The 19,837-nt window shown below is 38.8% G+C and overlaps 1 protein-coding gene and 3 pseudogenes across 1 annotated transcript; all 4 read left to right on the top strand.

The window, feature by feature from the left end:
• Positions 1–594: 594 nt before the first annotated feature.
• LOC126611749 (putative pentatricopeptide repeat-containing protein At1g10330) lies at positions 595–2,179 on the top strand (annotated as a pseudogene).
• A 990-nt stretch (positions 2,180–3,169) lies between these two features.
• On the top strand, positions 3,170–5,533 carry LOC126611750 (cellulose synthase-like protein H1; annotated as a pseudogene).
• Positions 5,534–6,372: 839 nt separating this feature from the next.
• Positions 6,373–9,825, top strand: LOC126611751 (cellulose synthase-like protein H2; annotated as a pseudogene).
• An 8,235-nt stretch (positions 9,826–18,060) lies between these two features.
• On the top strand, positions 18,061–18,582 carry LOC126611752 (CBL-interacting serine/threonine-protein kinase 6-like). Its single transcript, XM_050280122.1, has 2 exons — positions 18,061–18,329; positions 18,387–18,582. Exons 1-2 carry the CDS (start codon positions 18,061–18,063, stop codon positions 18,580–18,582), a joined length of 465 nt encoding a protein of 154 aa, XP_050136079.1.
• Positions 18,583–19,837: the final 1,255 nt, after the last annotated feature.

A 19,837-nucleotide genomic window follows, 5' to 3' on the forward strand; every position in this document is an offset into this window, starting at 1 on the left:
ACAATATTATTCCTTAATAATAACTAAAATCATCATGACTCAGTCACCTAACGGCTTAGAACTTCGTTCACTCAATAGTCTCGATCGTTCGGGTCAATTGTGTAATTTTGGGTCCAAATAGCGAGACTCGAACCTAAAACCTCTTACTTACAGGTGAAGAAGAATATCACTAAACCGTTGTAATAAGTGGCGTCAAATTACATTATTATTTTACCATAATATATATTTTTAAAAGAAAAGGTAATAAAAACGGTAAAATAATATTTAATAATAAATTAAAAATGATTTTATTTTGTATAATAAATATTTTTAGAACAAAAATAATATGAATAACGATAAAAAATATTTAATAATCATATTAAATATGATTAGGTCATTATCAATTTTGGCAGCGATGATGATGGCTGTTAATCCTCATCATGCCAGATTATAATTGACTTTTCGGTTGAAAAACCCTTGTTGTTGTCTATTTTGAATTTAAACTTTTTGATATTAACCGTATTTACTCATACATTTTAGATCCCAAAATTCGATTTCCTCTGACGTAGTTTGTATAACAAACAAAAGCAAAATGGAGACTCTCAATATGATAAAATGGATGCACAATTTTTGGTTTAAGAAGAAGAAAATGAGATGGACGAAAGTCCATACACATGAATTGGTGTTATGCCGAACTCATTACCCTAGTCTCTACTTCAACTCCTCCAACGCTTCCTCAGACTCCCAAACCAAATTAAACAAATCCATTCTCGCCTAATCACCAACGGTCATCTCCTCCACAACCAAGACCCTAAACCCTCCGCTTCCAAATGGATGCCAACCCTCCTCTACAACACTTCGATCAGAGCCCATCTCGGTTTCCGCCAACCCCGCAAGACCCTCCTCCTCTTCATCCACATGCTTGCCCACCAAGCCCCTCCAAACAGCTACACCTTCCCTCCACTCATCAAAGCCGCCTCTTCTCCTCCTCATCACCCAGTCTGGGCTCCCCGCTTCATACCCAAGTCGTAAAATGAGGCGTTTTGCGCGACCCTTTAATACAGACCTCGTTTGTGAGCTTCTATGCTGAGCTTGGTAAATTGTGCGGTTCGCGTAAGGTGTTTGAGGAAATTTCTGAACCGTGTGTTGTTGCACGCAATGCAATGATTGATGGGTTTGGGAAAAATGGGGATATGGTTTCCGCTAATATTCTCTTTGAAAGTATGCCGGAGAGGGACATGGTTTCGTGGACAAGCGTTATCAATGGGTTCGGGAGAAATGGGTGTTTTACTGAGGAATTTGGTTGTTTAAGATGATGGTGAACCATGAAGATGTGATTGATTGTTTTGTGAAGCCGAATGAAGCTACCTATATTAGTGTTTTTTCTTTGTGTGCTAATTTAGATGGGTCGGGATCTATTTATTGGGGAAAGCAAATACATGGGCATGTTATTAGGAATGCGATCGAATTGACTGCATTGGTGGATCTTTACGGGAAGACTGGTTGTTTGACAAGCGCTGGATACGTGTTCAAGAAAATGGTAGTTAAAGAAGTTTGTACTTGGAATGCAATGATTTCAGCACTTTCTTTGAATGGTAGGGAGGGGGAGGCTTTGGACTTGTTTGAAAAAAATGAAGATGGAAAACTTGCAGCCTAATGAGGTCACATTTGTCGCAGTTCTCACGGCTTGTGCTCATGGAAAACTGGTGAAGTTTGGTTTGGAATTGACAATTGTTTAGATCATGTCCAATGACTTTGGGGTTGAGCCGATCATGGAACACTACGAGTGTGTGGTTGACCTCTTGGGCTGAGCAGGACTGTTTTGGGAGGCAGCTGCAGTTATAAAGAGCATGCCTTTTGAGCCCGATGCCTCTATGTTGGGAGCTATTTTAGGTTCTTGTAAGATCCATGGGACTGCTGAGATGGGAAATGAAGTTGGGAAGAAACTGCTTGAATTGCAGCCACAACATTGTGGACGATATGTTGCAAGGAAAGCAATGGTGGATGCCGGAATTCGAAAAATTTCAGCTTACAGTAAGATTGATGTAAAATAAAATAAGGGAAACTGACCATTTCCGAAATTGCTAATTAGCTAAATATTTGTGTCTTCGCCATTTGAGGTTGTATACAAAATCGGAAATTTTCAGAATTTCCATTGTTACCTTCGATTCCAATATGATTTTTGAACAATTGGCACGAAGTGAACCATTATCATAACCTTTTCTTTTGAACGACTCCAGAAGAAATGACTTGCAATCTCCATCCCTTGTGTGTAATTTGTCACTTGATAGGGAGAGGTAGGACCTCTTTAGGTAGTCCTAGTTGGGGAGTCCCCACTTTCTAAAAAAGAATATTATCTATGTTGATGTAGTGTTTGAGACGTAAACTTTTTAAGTGCGCATGCGTGATTGTGAGTCGTTAATAAATTGTGAGTCACATTTTCATAATCAAAGGTTGATAGCATCACACATTGGCGGCTATCGGAAGTTTTTCTCTAAGATGAATTCTTTTGATTCCATCCACACAATACCAACACAAAAGACATGTAGATTCAAGATTTGATTGTGTTCGTATATTAGAAGAGTTAGACTAAGTCATGTTCTCCAGTTGCCCAAAAGAATGAATGAATCAGATAAGAAGTCATCTGGTTCAGAAATCAAGTAATATGATAGAGACAAAGGAAAGGAGACCGAGGACGTACAGAAATCAAGTATTTGAAATTATCCTAAAATATTGGACTCCCATATAGTAACTCTCATATGGCTGCCTTGTCACAAATTTTATAACCATGGCCACGCAATCTGCGAGCAGCTTTTGAGTGCTCGGTGGTGTTACTGTTCACATGTTTTAATTTGAATAGACAACATGGTTGATATGTTATGGACGCAGAGTATAAATTAACAAATAAAGATATACATAAACGGTGGATATATGCTTTCTTCACAATCTTATTACAAAATAATCGTTTGCCACATACCCAGAAATATGCTTTCATCACAATATTATTAGAAAATAATCGTATGCCCCATACTCAGAAAAAAAGCAGCCCGCAGGAGTCACAAACAAACTACCTATACCAGTATAAATACGTAGATGCCTGCCAATTGACGTTGAGCCAGGCTGCTGAATCAACCTCATTACACATTGCATAAACCTAGCTAGCCACATAAATTTTCTTCAAAATTTTCTAATGGATAACCTAAACTCACATTTTTCAAATGGACTGCCGCAGTTGATTTATACATTATGAGAAAAACGACCAAGCCATCCCCATCATTCCAAAGCCAGGGCCATGAATGTTTTGGTATCATGAGTTTAATTTCATATACATCTGATCATCTGCTCTATTTAATTTTAGGGCAATTAGCAGGAATGATAATTTTTTTACATTTGGTTGCAGTAATGATCATTTTTAATAACGATGACATATTGCTCATATATCGACGATACAACGATGACATAACGACACTTGATCATTTCTACAACCAAAATGCCAAAAAATGATCCTGCTAATGGCCCTTAATTTTAACCAGTTCTTAATTAATTGATCACCAATATGTATGTCTTGTACACTAGATTCTCTGGGTTAATGACCAATGCACCCTTCATGCCGAACGTAGACTCTGATATGTTCATCAACAACCCAAACATTATGTTCCATGCAATGTGTACGTTGCTCGGATCCGAGAACGAAACCAAAAATGCGTTTGCTCAGTTTCTACAGATTTTCTATGACAGACTCAAGGATGATCCATTCGGGGATCAGATGGTAGTTTTGTACGGAAGGTACACACAACAATTAATTTTGTATCAAAGTTTATGATGGTCCATAAATCAAAGGCTCAAAGCTTATATATGAAGACCCTTTTTATGCGGGAACATGCTGTGTTCATAGACGAAAAGTTATCTATGGTTTATCCCCCCTAGTGATGCCAAAATTGGAGTAAGAAACCCTAGTATTGGTACCGGTAGTGGTAAATCAATGAATGCATGATCCTAGTTTTACTGTTTTTTGGCAGGAAAATTAGAAATGCGTATAGTACTTTTGGGAATTCAAAAGAATTCACCTAATCAGGTGGTGATGCCTTGCAAGGGAAGACAGAATGTCAAAACATGTCTCGAAATCTATTGAGGCTGCACACCGAGTTGGAGATCGTGAGTACGAATATGGCACCAAGAAAGGTGCATATTGATGAAATATTATTTAGTATCAAGAAAATTTCATCACATCAGATGAGATTTAAAAAGTTAACTTAGAAGTCAGTACTCCTAAGGTTAATTGCAGCAACGCGTCTCTGAGTTTCATTTCATTTTTCAATCTCTATTTGTGTATTTGTTCTTCTGTTTGTTAATTCCTTTTCTTGCTTAGGTGGGATGGAGGTACGGATCAACAACAGAATATATCCTCACTTGGCCTTTCAATCCATAACAAAGGTTGGAAGTCTATTGTTTGCATCAGGCCCACCAGCGTTTCTAGGATGTGTACCTACAGGTGGTCCTAGTTTCATGACCCAGCTGAAGACATGGGCACCTGGCTTGCTTGAAATCCTGCTTAGTAAAAACTGTCCATATTTGGCACTCTATTTGCAGACCTCCAATTTAGGATATTCTTGGCTTACTTCTTGGTCGTTTCTTGGGTCCTACGTTGTAATTGCTGAACTCTGCTATGCTGCTCTGCCAGCTTATAGTATCATCACCAACACACATCTCTTGCCCCAGGTGGGAATATATATGTGTGTGTGTGTGTGTGTGTGTGTGTGTGTGTGTGCGCACCACATCCCTTGAGTATTTTACGCTTCATGCAAGTTAAGTATTTACTAATCCGGTCGTTATTGCTTTTGCTAAAATGGTGGTAATGCTTCATTTGTTTATACATCAAGAAAATCTGTATATATTTCTACATTATTTGGTGAACGAATTTGATGATGGCAGTGTCATCGTTGTTCAAGAGTTACTACACTTTTGACTGCTTTAGATCCAGGCCAAGAACCAACCTACTATATACCAATTGCTCTCTTCGTCCTTTACCATATATACACTTTACCGGAGCATCTTCGAACTGGTCTATTGATCCGAGCATGGTGGAAAAACCAAAGAACGGGAACGATAAATACAATGAGTGCTTGGTTTATTTGGATTGATTGGTGTCATACTCAAACTCTTAGGTATGTGAGACAGTCTTTGAAGTTACAAAAGATCAGTCTAGTTCAAGTGATGAAGGCTCTGAAGACACTGAAGCTGGCAGATTTCCATTTGAAAAGTCTCCCATTTTCGTGCCTCCCACAACTATTTTGCTGGTGCAGTGAACCGTGCTTGCTACTGCTTTGTTGAGCATGTGGCGGCCAGCTCAAAAAGAGTTAGGGTCAGGCCAATTAGAGGTTATAAGTAGTAAGTGGTTGGTGCTATATATGCCTCAGGCCATTTCTGAAGGGGTTGTTTGGTACTGGGAAGTATGGAATTCCCCTATCCGCCAATTTTTTTTTGGGTTCCCCTATCCACCATATCTAAGTCCGTTGGTTTCACGCTACTGTTCTACACCTTATGTAGCAATTAGAGTGATGCTCCTAAGCTCACTTACGACGTCAGTCATTAATGCAAGTGGGTCTCACAGCTCATCAATCGCAAAGTGTGGATAGCCGGAAATTATTGCTAGACCGCTCACAAAAATTAATATGATGGTAGTACTATCCTAGCGTTCACCAACGAAGACCAAAATATTCTAGGCTTTGGTATCTAATTTTGTAAAGTGCATGATATACTTTCAACTTGGTAAAGCCGCCTACAGAAGATATATGATATCACAATGATCACATGCTTCTAGTGTACTATATAATTAAGTATTCCCATGTGGTTATCACTGGGACTAGTGCGGAGCCACAAGAGGAAGAGATTCTCTTGCAACCATTTCATAATTTTAATGGCGTCATTGGACAAATTGATAGGATTTTTACCACCTGCAAGAGTAGGGATAAAATCAGATAAAATACTTGCAAGAGAACAAGGTAGTTGTAGTATAAACAGCTCAAGTAAAATCGTTTTCCGCAAGGATTATTTAAAAACAATTTATGAAAAACCACAATTTTAGTTAATTAATTGCAAACAAAGATTGGAAAATGTTGATTTTGAATTTAAATATAATAGAAACGAATTTTAATAAAAGTAATTTAGGGAAAGCAACTAATAACCAATTAAAAAGGAAACAAATCAAAGAGAAAAGATTTTAAGAAACAAATTTGGAAAAACACTAGGGTTACGCCGTCACCCTAACAATCCTACATAGTTATTCTAATTCCTTATGAATTACACATGCATATTTTAAAGGTTAGGTTTTCCTAAAGTATGCCCTACTTGGAATCTCCAACATAGAATGTATATGTAACATGCAATCCGTCCATGGTGTCCAGATTGAATGTAAACATGTAAGACTCATTAAGTTTTATAAAAACTTTTCTAAAAATCATATAACTCCTAAGACGTGTCGTCCATCCTAAGTAGTTACACATGTTAACCACAAGAAGCCTTAGTCAAATTTAGGGACAACCCTCCACCAAAATTGCATAAAATTACTTTTCTGAATATCCTAATGGTCACGAATCACTAAGACAAATAGATAGTTTAAAGCACAATGATTAATATCTCAAAACTTGCATGCATAAATTCATAAGAAAATTAAAAAGTGACTACATATTCTTACTAAGAATCATGGCCTCACCCTAGCAAAAGAAAATTAGCTACGCATATTCATAATTAAAATCAACATAATTGTATTAAACTACAAAAAGAATGAAAACACTTGAAAGTATAAGTCTTGAAATCTCTAAGCTTTACCCAAAGTCTTTTCCCAAAAATTGCATACGTAGAAGAGAAACCCTAGGTCTGCCAAAAGGCTTATTTATACTACTCTCAATAAAATCCTCCTAGTAAAAGGTCTTAGAATAAGACTAGGAAACTAAATAAATTGAAATAAAATATGAAATATAATCCTAAATTGACTTAGTAAATTCGCCTAAAAATCTGCACAGTCACGTTTTGGACCCAAAGCAGCTCTAAAACTGGCTCAAAATAGTTGAATTTAAAGCTTGGACTATTTTGAATACTTCTCCAGAAGGCCACGAACTCATCTGAGGTCATCTTAAGCTCCAAAAACGCAATTTAAGCCTAGAAACGTCACTTTTCAGCAATGTGCACTGCTTCTTCATTTAATTGCCAGAAAATAACAGTTTAGTAGAAAAATCCCAAATTTTGACACGAATAAGCCAAGAGACACATGAACGTCATCCAATTTGAATCACTCCAAAATTCGTTCGTTTGATCATGTTTTTCTCCAGAGGAAGTCGACTGTCCTATATTGAAAATATAAAGCAAAGTATCAAAATTCTACCAAAATAATTATCAAATTAATACTAAGAATATGGTAAAATATATAATATAATATTAACTCATCACAAATCAATATTTGTTATGTGTTAAAAAAGTGAATCACCCTGTCACGTGATGAAATGTTGCAAAAGAGAACCCCTTCACATGAGGACAAGGATACACCTGGCCCCTCTTGCAGTGTTTCAATAGTTTCGAGCTACTATGATTAATATTTGTTCAAATTTAATGTGGTAATTTTTTTTATAATACTTGCATTTTCTCTTGAGAGAATGAGCTTATTTCACCACTTGCAAATAATGTAACCGTAGAAGAAAGTTTATAACCAGAACCATTAAATTTCTTAAGCCAGGTTTGGGAGTGAGGTGCTTAAAAAAAAAAGCACCCATGAAAAAAAGCTGTGAGGGTTTTAGGTGTTTGGTAAACTGAAAAAAATGGGCTTATTTTGGAAGCTGCTGTGAGAATAAGTTGAAATGAAAGGAAAAAGCTGAAGCTGCTATTTGCAGCTTTGGAAAACTGGTTTTTTTTCAAAGCACACGGAGCTACAGTGCTCCTTTAATGAAAAGACCCACTATCAGACTGCTTTTTTTTCCAAAAGCACTTTTACAAAAAAATTTACCAAACACTGTTGATTTATTTCACAGCCGCTTATTCTCACAGCACAGCCGCTTATTCTCACAGCAGTTTTTTTTTAAAGCACAGCAATACCAAACCAGCTCTTAGTCTTCATTTGAAGGTCATTCCTAAAAAAACAAACTAATCAGAGTCATCAAAATGTATCAACTAGTTCATTTAGGCTTACCTATCCCCGCAGGTAGTTTGGGTTTATGGATCGGTAACAGAAGATGCCTAACCGGGCTCAAGATTTCATGCGACGGGATCGAATTCAATCTTATACATGCCAGAGCCACCAGGATTTGTGCGCACTGCACTCTCAAGTTCACTTGTTTTGTTGACCCAAAGGAAGAGATGGGTCGAAATTTTGTTCAGCAAATACACTCCCATATTTGCCACCCTTAATGCTAAACTCCAGTTCAGGCAGTGCTTGGCCTACACATGGCTGCTAATATGGGCCCTACACTGCATTCCTGGGGCTATGCTATGCTCTTCTCCCAGCTTATTGCATCATTACCAACTCAGGTTTCTTGCCTAAGGTACTATTAATTAGGAGGAGTAGCAACAAAACGTGGTTTATTTTAGGATTAGAGACATTTCTAGTCCCAAATTTAGGTTATTATGTTCTCTCAAAATGGCTTCTTTTGTATTTTGATTCGGATAGTCTTGGTCGTTTTTGTCTAAATAGGCGTTCATGTGGTAGGGTTTCAATCCCTTAATGCACTTATAACATCCAGTTACGTTAAAACGACCAAAACCATTAACGTATTAAACATAAATTTTCAATGCTCCAATGTGTGTTTTGGATGATAAATTATTAAGCAAGCATAAATTTGAATGTCCAATATGCAGGTGGAAGAGCCAGCTCTCATAATGTTTGCTGCTGTGTCTCTTCTTAGAAATATAGCCACACTGTGTTTCTACCTTCGCTCAGGCCAATCAATCACTGCATGGTGGAATTTTCTGAGAATGGGCTTCACAGGAAAAATATCCTCGGCAACTTCTTTGTTACTTGGATTCGTAACTTTTCTTTTCAAGCTTTTAGGAATATCCCTGGTCACATTTGAAGTCACACAGAAAGACCAGCCTGCCCATTCTTGTGACTACGATGAAGTGAATGCTCGTAGGTTTGTGAATCTCCAATATTTGTGCCAGCCACAGCCCTCTTGTTTCTGCAATTGACAGCGCTGGCTATGAGCTTGTTTGGGATGCAACCACTGGCTCATGGTTCACAAGGCACAGGACTTGGGGAAATAATGTGCAGTGTTTGGTGGTGATTGATAGATTAGTAATAGGACACGTGTAGCCTTCCTTATCATTTCATGAGACATTACATCCATTGGATTAATAACATGACAGATGAATGACACGTGTCTTACTACTAATCTATTACTAAACCATCAGTGATATGCTTTTGGCCATTTGTCAAAGGGCTGTTTGGGAAGGGAAAGTATGGAATTGTCCAATATATTCAAGTCAGATATCTTGGCCTTGCTTTTCATATTGTATTCTCTTCTCCTCTAAGAGCTAGATAAGGTTGGCTTTTACCATATTTTTATCTTCCTTGGAGTAAGAGCTAGCTTATTGAACAAAAAAGATTGGCCTATTGAGGCAGATGATAAACCTGTTGGAAGTTCAAATAAAAACATGATGTCAATGTTTGTGCGCTGCTTGATGTCAATACTTGTGTGTGCTGCCAGCTGCTTTTCTATGAGTAAAGTTGCTGCAATGTGTGTGTGTGTGAAAAGTCTAAAGTTACTACAAAGTGAGTGTGAAAGGATGTAGAGACTTTGAACACTTTTATTTTGTTAGGTATGTGTTAATCTTTGTTTGCTTTAAACAATAGTTGTTGAATATGACTTTTGTATGGATAGCATTAGAAAGTCTTTATAAAATCATATTCATTCCATCCACAAGGAATCAAAGTGTTATCACCGAAGCTTGCTCTCCCTCTTTTATTTCTTTTGTCCAATTTTATTGAGAGTGAAAGTGGGAGGTGTGATAGAGTTAGTAAATTTATCACCCATAAATTTTGGTATTGAGTTAGTAAACTTTGAAAACCAACAAAACCAGTAAGAATTTAAGGTATGTTTACTTTAATAATGGATTTGTTATCAAGTTGTTTGGACCTGATTTTATAATATCGGCCCGGGCAATCGAGACCGTTAAATAAGTGGTTTCTAAACCGTTGGATTTCATATTTTTCTAGATATTACTATTGAATTTTCGTAGTAATTATCTTATGTAATATATTTATGGAAGCAACAACGGCAAAGTTCGAATTAATTGAGGTTATATGAAATACCGTGCAGCATTAGAGTTCTATCTTGCATACAGAACCACATAGAACAATTCCACAAGATATAATGGGACGATCAGCACATTGAGATGCTGTGTGGAGTAGTCAAAATAAAATGATGTGATGCCATGATTTTTATTACGCATGTGTGGATAAAAGTTATGAAGTGATGATGGAATATTCTTGGCAAGGTGCCAAGAATCTAGTCAAGCAAATTGCATCAGATTGGAACATGTGAGCTTTGAAATAGGAGAAAAATGAGATAATGATGGAGATTTTAAATTGGTTGGATAATTGCATGATGAGTCTGATCCACGCCAAGAAATTATCACGCAATACTCGGCAGCACATCCCTAAGGATAGGGAGGGAAGACATCGAAACAAGCCTCCAATTCAACACATAAATTACCTTGCGCATTCTCTCGCTCTACGCGAAACCTCTCAACAATCTTGAGATTTTTATTTTTTCTCTTTTCGTCGACACACCTTCAATTTGGATAAATAGCACTGTAAAAGCAACCGGCGAACATCTTCAGTTCAATGTTTAGACCTGATTTTACGATATCGGCCCGGGCAATCGAGATCATTAAATAAGTGGTTTCTAAACCGTTGGATTTCATATTTTTCTAGATATTACTATTGAATTTTTGTAGTAATTATCTTATGAAATATATTTATGGAAGCAACAACAGCAAAATTCGAATTAATTGAGGTTATGTGAAATACCGTGCAGCATTAGAGTTCTATCTTGCATACAGAACCACATAGAACAATTCCACAAGGATATAATGGGACGATCAGCACGTTGAGATGCCGTGTGGAGTAGTCAAAATAAAGTGATGTGATGCCATGATTTTTATTACGCATGTGTGGATAAAAATTATGAAATGATGATGGAATATTCTTGGCAAGGTGCCAAGAATCTAGTCAAGCAAATTGTATCAGATTGGAACATGTGGGCTTTGAAAAAGGAGAAAAGGAGATAATGATGGAGATTTTAAATTGGTTGGATAATTGCATGATGCGTCTGATCCACGCCAAGAAATTATCACGCAATACTCGGCAGCACATCCCTATGGATAGGGAGGGAAGACATCGAAACAAGCCTTCAATTCAACACACAAATTACCTTGTGCATTCTCTCGCTCTACGCGAAACCTCTCAACAACCTTGAGATTTTTGCTTTTCCTCTTTTCGCCGATGCACATTCAGTTTGGATAAATAGCACTGTGAAGGCAACCAACGAACATCTTCAGTTTGGATAAACAACACTGTTGCTGTAGAATCAGTCGACCGTGGAGCATTTTCAGTTTGGATAAACAGCACTGCGACAGGGCCGACTGGTTACCTATCAAAGTTTCGGTCGAGAAGGATTTTTTAATCCTTATCGGCAGAGGTCATCTTGTTAGTCTTCTCGGCGAAGCGAAGTGTTACAAGTTATTATACTCTGCACGTTGAAAGCCGAGTCGTTTATGATTGGTTATTCGCAAGTAGGTTTTAGAGTTCGGCGTTCTGACGGCCGAACCACTTTCACAATCAAGACGTATATTGGTTTTGAATACATGTGTCCTTATACTCTAGTGTCGATTCGGCGTGCTTATACTCTTACGAATATAATCACAGTGACCGAATCTGACACCGACGCTTTGTGAACTTCGCAGAACTAGTAGCTTTGTCTTCAAGCTCTAGAACCTGAAGGCCGAGGCGTGTTCCTTTCTCGATCGCAGTCGCACGATCGAGAAGTCAGCCGCACATCCAACTCAACATCAACCAATTTTACTCCTCGGCCGAGCTCGGCCGACGAGTTGGTATGCCCCGCATACAACCGAAGGACGTAGTTAGCTTACTAATTACTCAGTCTGCACGCCACGTAGATTTACTAGTTTTTAGAGTCAACACAAGTAATCAAATATATGGCACCAGTTGTTTATGATCATACCCAATCGGACCAATCATTCATATCTCGTGGGAATTATACAAACTACTCTAACCTATAGTTTACATTGCCCTTTTTATGAAAGCAAATCTAATCATACCTTCTTCTTTTTTTCGCGCTAATCAAATTTTACAAATACTTCTTATTTGCTACGCACCTGTTTGGGGTGGGCTTCTCTACTAACCCCGAGACTGAAAGCATGCTTATTATGATCACACCATAAAGTGTAACAGATCTCTCACCCTCTCAATTTATCCTTTATATGCAGATAATTACTTTGAATTCTGTTTAATTAAATAATACGCTGCAAGGCTCGACCATAAAATATGCTGCAACATCTTGCCACTAAATTAATTAAGGGATGTGATATCCACACACTTTATTTTACTTCTCACACACCTTTTTAATTTTCAACCGTCGGATCGGATGAATTGAAGAAGATCCACGGAAAGAAATTATTAAAGGATGTGTGAGAAGTAAAATGGAGTGTGTGGATAACACACCCCTCAATTAAAGGTTTTTTTTAGTCAAAATGGTCATTGAGATTTGCATAATACATAACTTTGATCTTTGAGATTGAAAATCAATAGAAGTGGTCCATAAGATTGTCCACCATCCATTATTTTAGTCATTTCATTAAAAAACTCTGTTAAGTTGAGGATATTTTTAGCCAAAATAGTTTGTAAAATTTGTATAACACATAACTTTGGTCTCTAATATTTGCATAACACATAACTTCGGTCCTTGAGATTGTCCACTATCTATCATTTTGGTCATTCCGTTAAAAAACTCAGAGATCACTTAATGGAGTTTTTTAATGGTAGGACCAGGTGGACAATCTCAGGGACCACTTCTATTGATTTCTAATCTCAGGAACCAAAGTTATGTGTTATGCAAATCTCATGGACCATTTTGACTAAAAAATCTTAATTAAATCACTGTAATTTTCTTCTTGAAAAAATTTCACGATGTCATATCAGATGAACAATGTATTTGGACTAAACCTATATCTGTTTCAAGCATACGTAGACAATTTAAACTTGAAAAGTACCAATAAGAATGGGGACGCAACATGTGTGGATGTACTGTACAGTCTGTGCTGCACATGAACAATTCAATCAGATAGTGTAATGTAAACAAACTTAGAAGGCGGAACAAAGGAAAAAAAAAAGAAGAGAAACTTAGAAGGCGAATAATTTCTAATTTTAATTTGCATAGTCTAATCAGGCAATTTTCAAGACAAAACGGTAAACTCTTATGACAATTAAGGGTATGATGAACAATTTTAATTAGAAGGCGAATAATTTCTAACTTTAATTTGGCAATTTTTGCTACGTAGTACCACAATTTAGTGATATTCCTTTTCACTTCTAAGTAAAAAGTTTTAGTTCGATTCTCGCTAAAGGCGAATTTGAACCACATTATTGCTAACCCATTGTGATGCTAAACCCACTCCTCTACCCCTATAATGTAAGTAATATCGTTTATTTAGACAAATTTTAAGCCAAAACAATAAAATCTTTTGGCAATTATGGCTAACTTCAACCGAAGGAGGGTAAGAGGGCTCATTTTAGCCCTCTGGGCCTCCAAGAAATTAATATTTTAATGAACAGTGCATGACCATATTTCTTACAATCTCTAACCGAGGGCCAAATATAGCTCTGTCACAAAAAACCATCTCCAACCGAAGGCCAAAGAGTCATAAGGCCAAATATAATTTATTATTTAAATTTAAAAAAAATTGGCAGAAAAAAAATTCAAATCCAACTGCTAGCTGACATTAGCTAGCCTTTGGATTTAATTTAATTTTTTTGCTATAAATAGGGTGGATATTGGGCTATAAATACCGTGGGTTTCCGGGCATGATAGGGTCATTAGACTGCATGCATTGGAATTGGAAGAACTGTCCCACCGGATGGCAAGGAGGCTTTAGCGGAAGGTTAAGAAAGCTAACTGTTGTGTTAAAGATGGTTGCCTCGTATGACATATGAATCTGGGATGATTTCTTTGGAGTCTCTGGATCCCAATATGTCATTATACTTCTTGGGCATTCACCCCTCTTTAATAACCTAACGGAAGGTAAATCACCTCAACTTAACTGCTACATCAACGGGCGTCAGTACAATATGGGGTATTACATGGCATATGACATCTACCCAAAGTGGCCGACACTTGTCCAAGCAATTCCAAACCTTGCGAATGACGCCGAAAAGTGGTTTACCTTACAACAAGAGGCATACCGAAAAGATGTTGAAAGAACTTTCAGTATTCTACAAGCACGATGGAAGATCATCAAGAAACCGGCAAGAAGGTGGAGTTGAGAAAATTTGGACTCCCCCATGATGTCTTGCATCATGTTGATGCACAAAACCGGAAGGATCTTGGAACAACGTAAATCCGACCGTGAATCTGCAAGAAAGTAAAGAACACAAGATGTATCGTGGTTCACCCCAATGTTTGGGCTACGTCTACACTGAGTGAGGCCTCGTAACGTGAGAGTGAGGCTCTGAGGATCTCAGGCCTAAGAATTGGCCTCTTCTAATGAGGAGAGTGAGGAGTCCTTTTATAGAATAAAGGCTATTCACTTATTACATATTTGCCCATTCATTTATTACATAATTACATTTGAGTCTCCTGAGTATTTATACGAGATCTAAATACGGAGGCCCTAAGTATGGTACAAACAGTAGTCCCCCAAGTCTTCAGTCAAGAGAGTCTTTTGGCTAGAGACTTGAAATTCAGTCCATGTGTGGGCCGAAGTAACTAGATGTCGTCTAGAACTGATACTCGATATGAGGTGGTGCCTAATCTGAAATGATGCTAAACTAAAAGTAGCACATGTTACGAGGCTGCTCTGCTTGTGGCTTATGTTGCCTTGGTTGGCTCGGCTTGTGGCGTTGAAGGTGAGGGAGTCCCTTTTATAGAGTAAGAGCTTTCAATATTCTACAAGCACGATGGAAGATCATCAAGAAACCGGCAAGAAGGTGGAGTTGAGAAAATTTGGACTCCCCCATGATGTCTTGCATCATGTTGATGCACAAAACCGGAAGGATCTTGGAACAACGTAAATCCGACCGTGAATCTGCAAGAAAGTAAAGAACACAAGATGTATCGTGGTTCACCCCAATGTTTGGGCTACGTCTACACTGAGTGAGGCCTCGTAATGTGAGAGTGAGGCTCTGAGGATCTCAGGCCTAAGAATTGGCCTCTTCTAATGAGGAGAGTGAGGAGTCCTTTTATAGAATAAAAGCTATTCACTTATTACATATTTGCCCCTTCATTTATTACATAATTACATTTGAGTCTCCTGAGTATTTATACGAGATCTAAATACGGAGGCCCTAAGTATGGTACAAACAGTAGTCCCTCAAGTCTTCAGTCAAGAGAGTCTTTTGGCTAGAGACTTGAAATTCAGTCCATGTGTGGGCCGAAGTAACTAGATGTCGTCTAGAACTGATACTCGATATGAGGTGGTGCCTAATCTGAAATGATGCTAAACTAAAAGTAGCACATGTTACGAAGCTTCTCTGCTTGTGGCTTATGTTGCCTTAGTTGGCTCGGCTTGTGGCGTTGAAGGTGAGGGAGTCCCTTTTATAGAGTAAGAGCTCGCTCCTCAATACATAAATGATGGGCTAGAGTCGATGCTCGCGGCGAGACGGTTGCTCCGCAGGCGGCGATGTTCTCTAATGATGGTGAGGGAGTCCCTTTTATAGAATAAGGGCTCGCTCCTCAATACATAAGTGATGGGTTAGGAGTGATGCTCGCAGCGAGCCGGTTGCTCAGCAGACGGCGATTCTCTCTAATGAAGGTGAGGCAGTCCTTTTTATAAAATAAGGGCTCGCTCCTCAGTACATGAATAATGGGTTAGGAGTGATGCTCGCGGCGAGGCGGTTGCTCAGCAGGCGGCAATGCTCTCTAATGATGGTGAGGGAGTGCCTTTTATAAAATGAGGGCTCGCTCCTCAATACATGAATAATGGATGCTCTCTAATGAAAGTGAGGGAGTCCATTTTATAGAATAATGACTCGTTCCTCAATACATAAATAATGGGCTAAGTCCCCCAAATATTTTTCATGAGGCCTAGTTGAGGCCTAATATATGGTACATAATGTAGTCCCCAAGTTTTCGGTCAATAGAGACTGTTGGCTGGAGACTTCAAATTGAATCCATGTATGGGCCGAAGTGGCGGTTGTTCGGAGGCGGTATTTGTATACCCTGCACTGAAGCTTTGTAAGTGAAGCTTTGCAAGTGAAGCTTTTGAAGCTGAAGCTTTGTAAATGAAGCTTTTGAAGCTGAAGCTCTGTAAATGAAGCTTTCTGACATGAGTGATGCTCATGAATGTTTATGTTGATTGACATGAGTGATGCTCATGGATGTTGACATGATTCTGCTCATGAATGTTGACATGAGTGATGTTCATGAATGTTGAATGATGGTCATGAATGTTTATATGTGATTGACATGAGTGATGCTCATGAATGTTTATGTATGATTGACATGAGTGATGCTCATGTATAATTTTGAAGTACTGTACGTACTTTTGATCACCTGGTTGGTGATAATAATGGTAGGCTGCCGAATAATTTTGGAGTACTGGGCGTACTTTTGATCACCTGGTTGGTGATAATAGCGGTAGGCTGCCGAATAATTTTGGAGTACTGGGCGTATTTTTGATCACCTGGTTGGTGGTAATAGAGGGTCTGGCTCTTTTGGGTATATGGGCATTCGCCCTTCACATAACATTCCATCCCATTATTTTGGGCTTGCCGTTTTTTTTAATTATTACCCTCTGATGGGGTTTATACAGATGTCTCCGAAAGATAAGAAAAATAAATTACATCATTCAAAAATAAAATCGACCCTCTGCTCAATGGGTCACGCCCATAATTCCCTTTTTTTGCATGCCATCACCACCGTAATTATATCTGCTTCTTTTTATCTTCTTTTGCTTTTGCAGTGTCCCCCATGTGCTCTCGCAGAGGAAAGCCTTCCTTTATTCCTTACTTTTGCATATGGTTGTTTATTCCTTACTTTTGCATATAGACGATTAACCACTTAGGTTTACAAACATAACCCTAGTTACATGCTCACTGTAGCTTACATGATTAAAGCTAAAGTGAACAGTTTACCCATGTGAAGGAATCTGAATAATTTCTTCACTTTTGGTGTCGGCATCGCCAGGTCTCCTTGTATTCTGAGTGCGTGACTTTTTTTTCTAAAGTGGCATTGGATTCGCCAACTTTAGCATCCTCATGACTCTCGAGGTATTCAAAAGCAAAGCCTCCCTGTAACATGTATGTGATAGTCTATGTGGGTGGTCAGGAAATCCAGCGGGAGGGGATACTGAAAAGTGATCTAGCATTAGAAAATGATCCAGGTTCCTCAACTCGCAGCTTCCAATGGCTTTCCTGGCAATAACACCATTGCCTTCGTGTTGGGTCTTGGCAAGGACCTTCTTGACGACCATTCTTGGGGGAAGAAAATTGAGGAAATGATTGGTGATCGGAATTAGACCCATTAGCTACTTGTGATTAAACCAGTGCATCCAATTCAGCTTCATTGCCTTCACTGCTTGCTTCTTACTTTCTCTATCTCTAGATCTTTGAATGTATTGGATGTTAAGCTGAAATTTTCTTGGAAAAGTCAGGCGGGATTTTCCCGAAAAATCGCTGTAAAACCGAGAGCAAGAGCTGCACTGCAGCTTCTCCAAATCCATCTCGAAAGCCGACCTGAGATCTGTCGGCGTGTAAACGCAACATGTGGATGTGGGGAGGTTGATTGTGCTGATCACCTGATATGAGATTCAGGGAAAGGCCTAGTGGCACCGTGGTTTTCGTCTAAGGCCCGGAGACTTATGACGAAGCTTCTCGACCCAAACCCGAGTACCCGAATCACCATTTCCAAGGTCATGGACTCCTCCTGGTTTAAGAAATCAATTCCTAAAGTCATATTGACGAAACAGAAGCAGGAGTTCGACGAGCCAAGCGACAAGATCACGTCGAAGCAGACAGAGACACTGAATGCATTTCACATAATCTTGTTGTCGGATGGGTTTGATCTGTCGCCCCTCTTCGAAGAGAAGAAGCAGGAGGAGAGGGAGGAGCTGCGGTTCGTGACAACGCTGTAAGCGAGCAGCGTGATTTCAAAGCTGAATGAGGTGGCGGCGGTGGCGAAGTTCAGGATAAAGAAGAGTGACTCGATGGTAAGGCTACAGGGGCAGGAGAGCGGGCGGAAAGGGAAGCTAGCGATAGCGGAAGAGATATTTGTCATGACGCCGTCGTTTTTGGTGGTGAAGGTGAAGAAGGACAATGGTGATACGTTGGAGGTGGGGCGACCTCGATTTGTCGAAAAGCGTGCTTGCCGCCTCTTTGGATGACCGAATATTAGATCCACTGCTAGCTGAAGATGAACCTGTTGCTGGATTACATTTGCTTGCCAAAAAGAATTTGGAATTAGCTTCGAGGTCTTGCACTTTACTTACATGTACAACAAAAGAAAATGCTAGCATAAGATCATTTGAATTGACTAAACTAGCATCAGATGTTACTTTTACTGGATCTTCAGGAACACGGAGTGTGGGTGTCGGTGCTTGGAGTGTCGATAGCTTTGTGATTTTGTAGATTCACGGTAGAGGTGAAAAGATGAAAGAGAACCGACACAACTTTTCGTATCGATTCCCACAGACGGCGCCAAATGTTGATGCACAAAACCGGAGGGGTCTTGGAACAACGTAAATCCGACCGTGAATCTGCAAGAAAGTAAAGAACACAAGATGTATCGTGGTTCACCCCAATGTTTGGGCTACGTCCACACTGATATTGTATTTCTCTGTTTGTGAGAGGATTGTGAGGGAGAAAGAGCTTCTCTGTGAGGATGATAGCTCTGAATATGGGAGTGAGGCCTCGTAATGTGAGAGTGAGGCTCTGGGGATCTCAGGCCTAAAAATTGGCCTCTTCTAATGAGGAGAGTGAGGAGTCCTTTTATAGCATAAGGGCTCCTCACTTATTACATATTTGCCCCTTCATTTATTACATAATTACATTTGAGTCCCTCGAGTATTTATGCGAGATCTATATACGGATGCCCTAAGTATGGTACAAACACATCATATTACACAACATGATTGTGGAGGATGAGCGATATAGGTATATTGATGGAGAGTCTGATGACGACCAAAAGGATCCAAATAGGTCAATAAGGGATCGTGCAAAAATATATGATGGCCCTAATTTGTCTTTGAATCCAAGAATTGGTAGTATCTCTTTAAATGAGTACATAAGGCATTATAGGATGATACATTCCCATGCCACAAACAAGTACCTACAACAGGATCTTGTTGCACATCTTTGGGCCAAAAGAAGCATGAAGTAGACGTTTAAGTTTTATGTTGTTAAATGTTTTTTTTATGTTGTATAATTTTTATGTTGTTTAATGTTATTTAATATTGTTTCATGTTGTTTCATGTTACTTAATTTAATTTAATGTTGTTTAATGGCTTAGGAAGTTATAGAATTTTTTTTTTTTAAAAAAGGGCTAGCTGACTTCTTACCGTTGGAATTCAAATTGTGGACCGACCTGGGGCCAGCTGGCTGGTTGGTTTGGGCCGGCCAGTTGGCCTTTTGACCATTTTT

Source organism: Malus sylvestris, chromosome 17, assembly GCF_916048215.2.
Source record: "Malus sylvestris chromosome 17, drMalSylv7.2, whole genome shotgun sequence".
Classification (NCBI taxonomy): Eukaryota; Viridiplantae; Streptophyta; class Magnoliopsida; order Rosales; family Rosaceae; genus Malus; species Malus sylvestris.

Coding starts and splice junctions, on each gene's coding strand:
- LOC126611752 (XM_050280122.1), top strand. CDS start 18,061: ATGACGAAGCTTCTCGACCCAAACCCGAGTACCCGAATCACCATTTCC. Junction 18,330..18,386: donor CTGCGGTTCGTGACAACGCT/GTAAGCGAGCAG, acceptor GGCGAAGTTCAG/GATAAAGAAGAGTGACTCGA.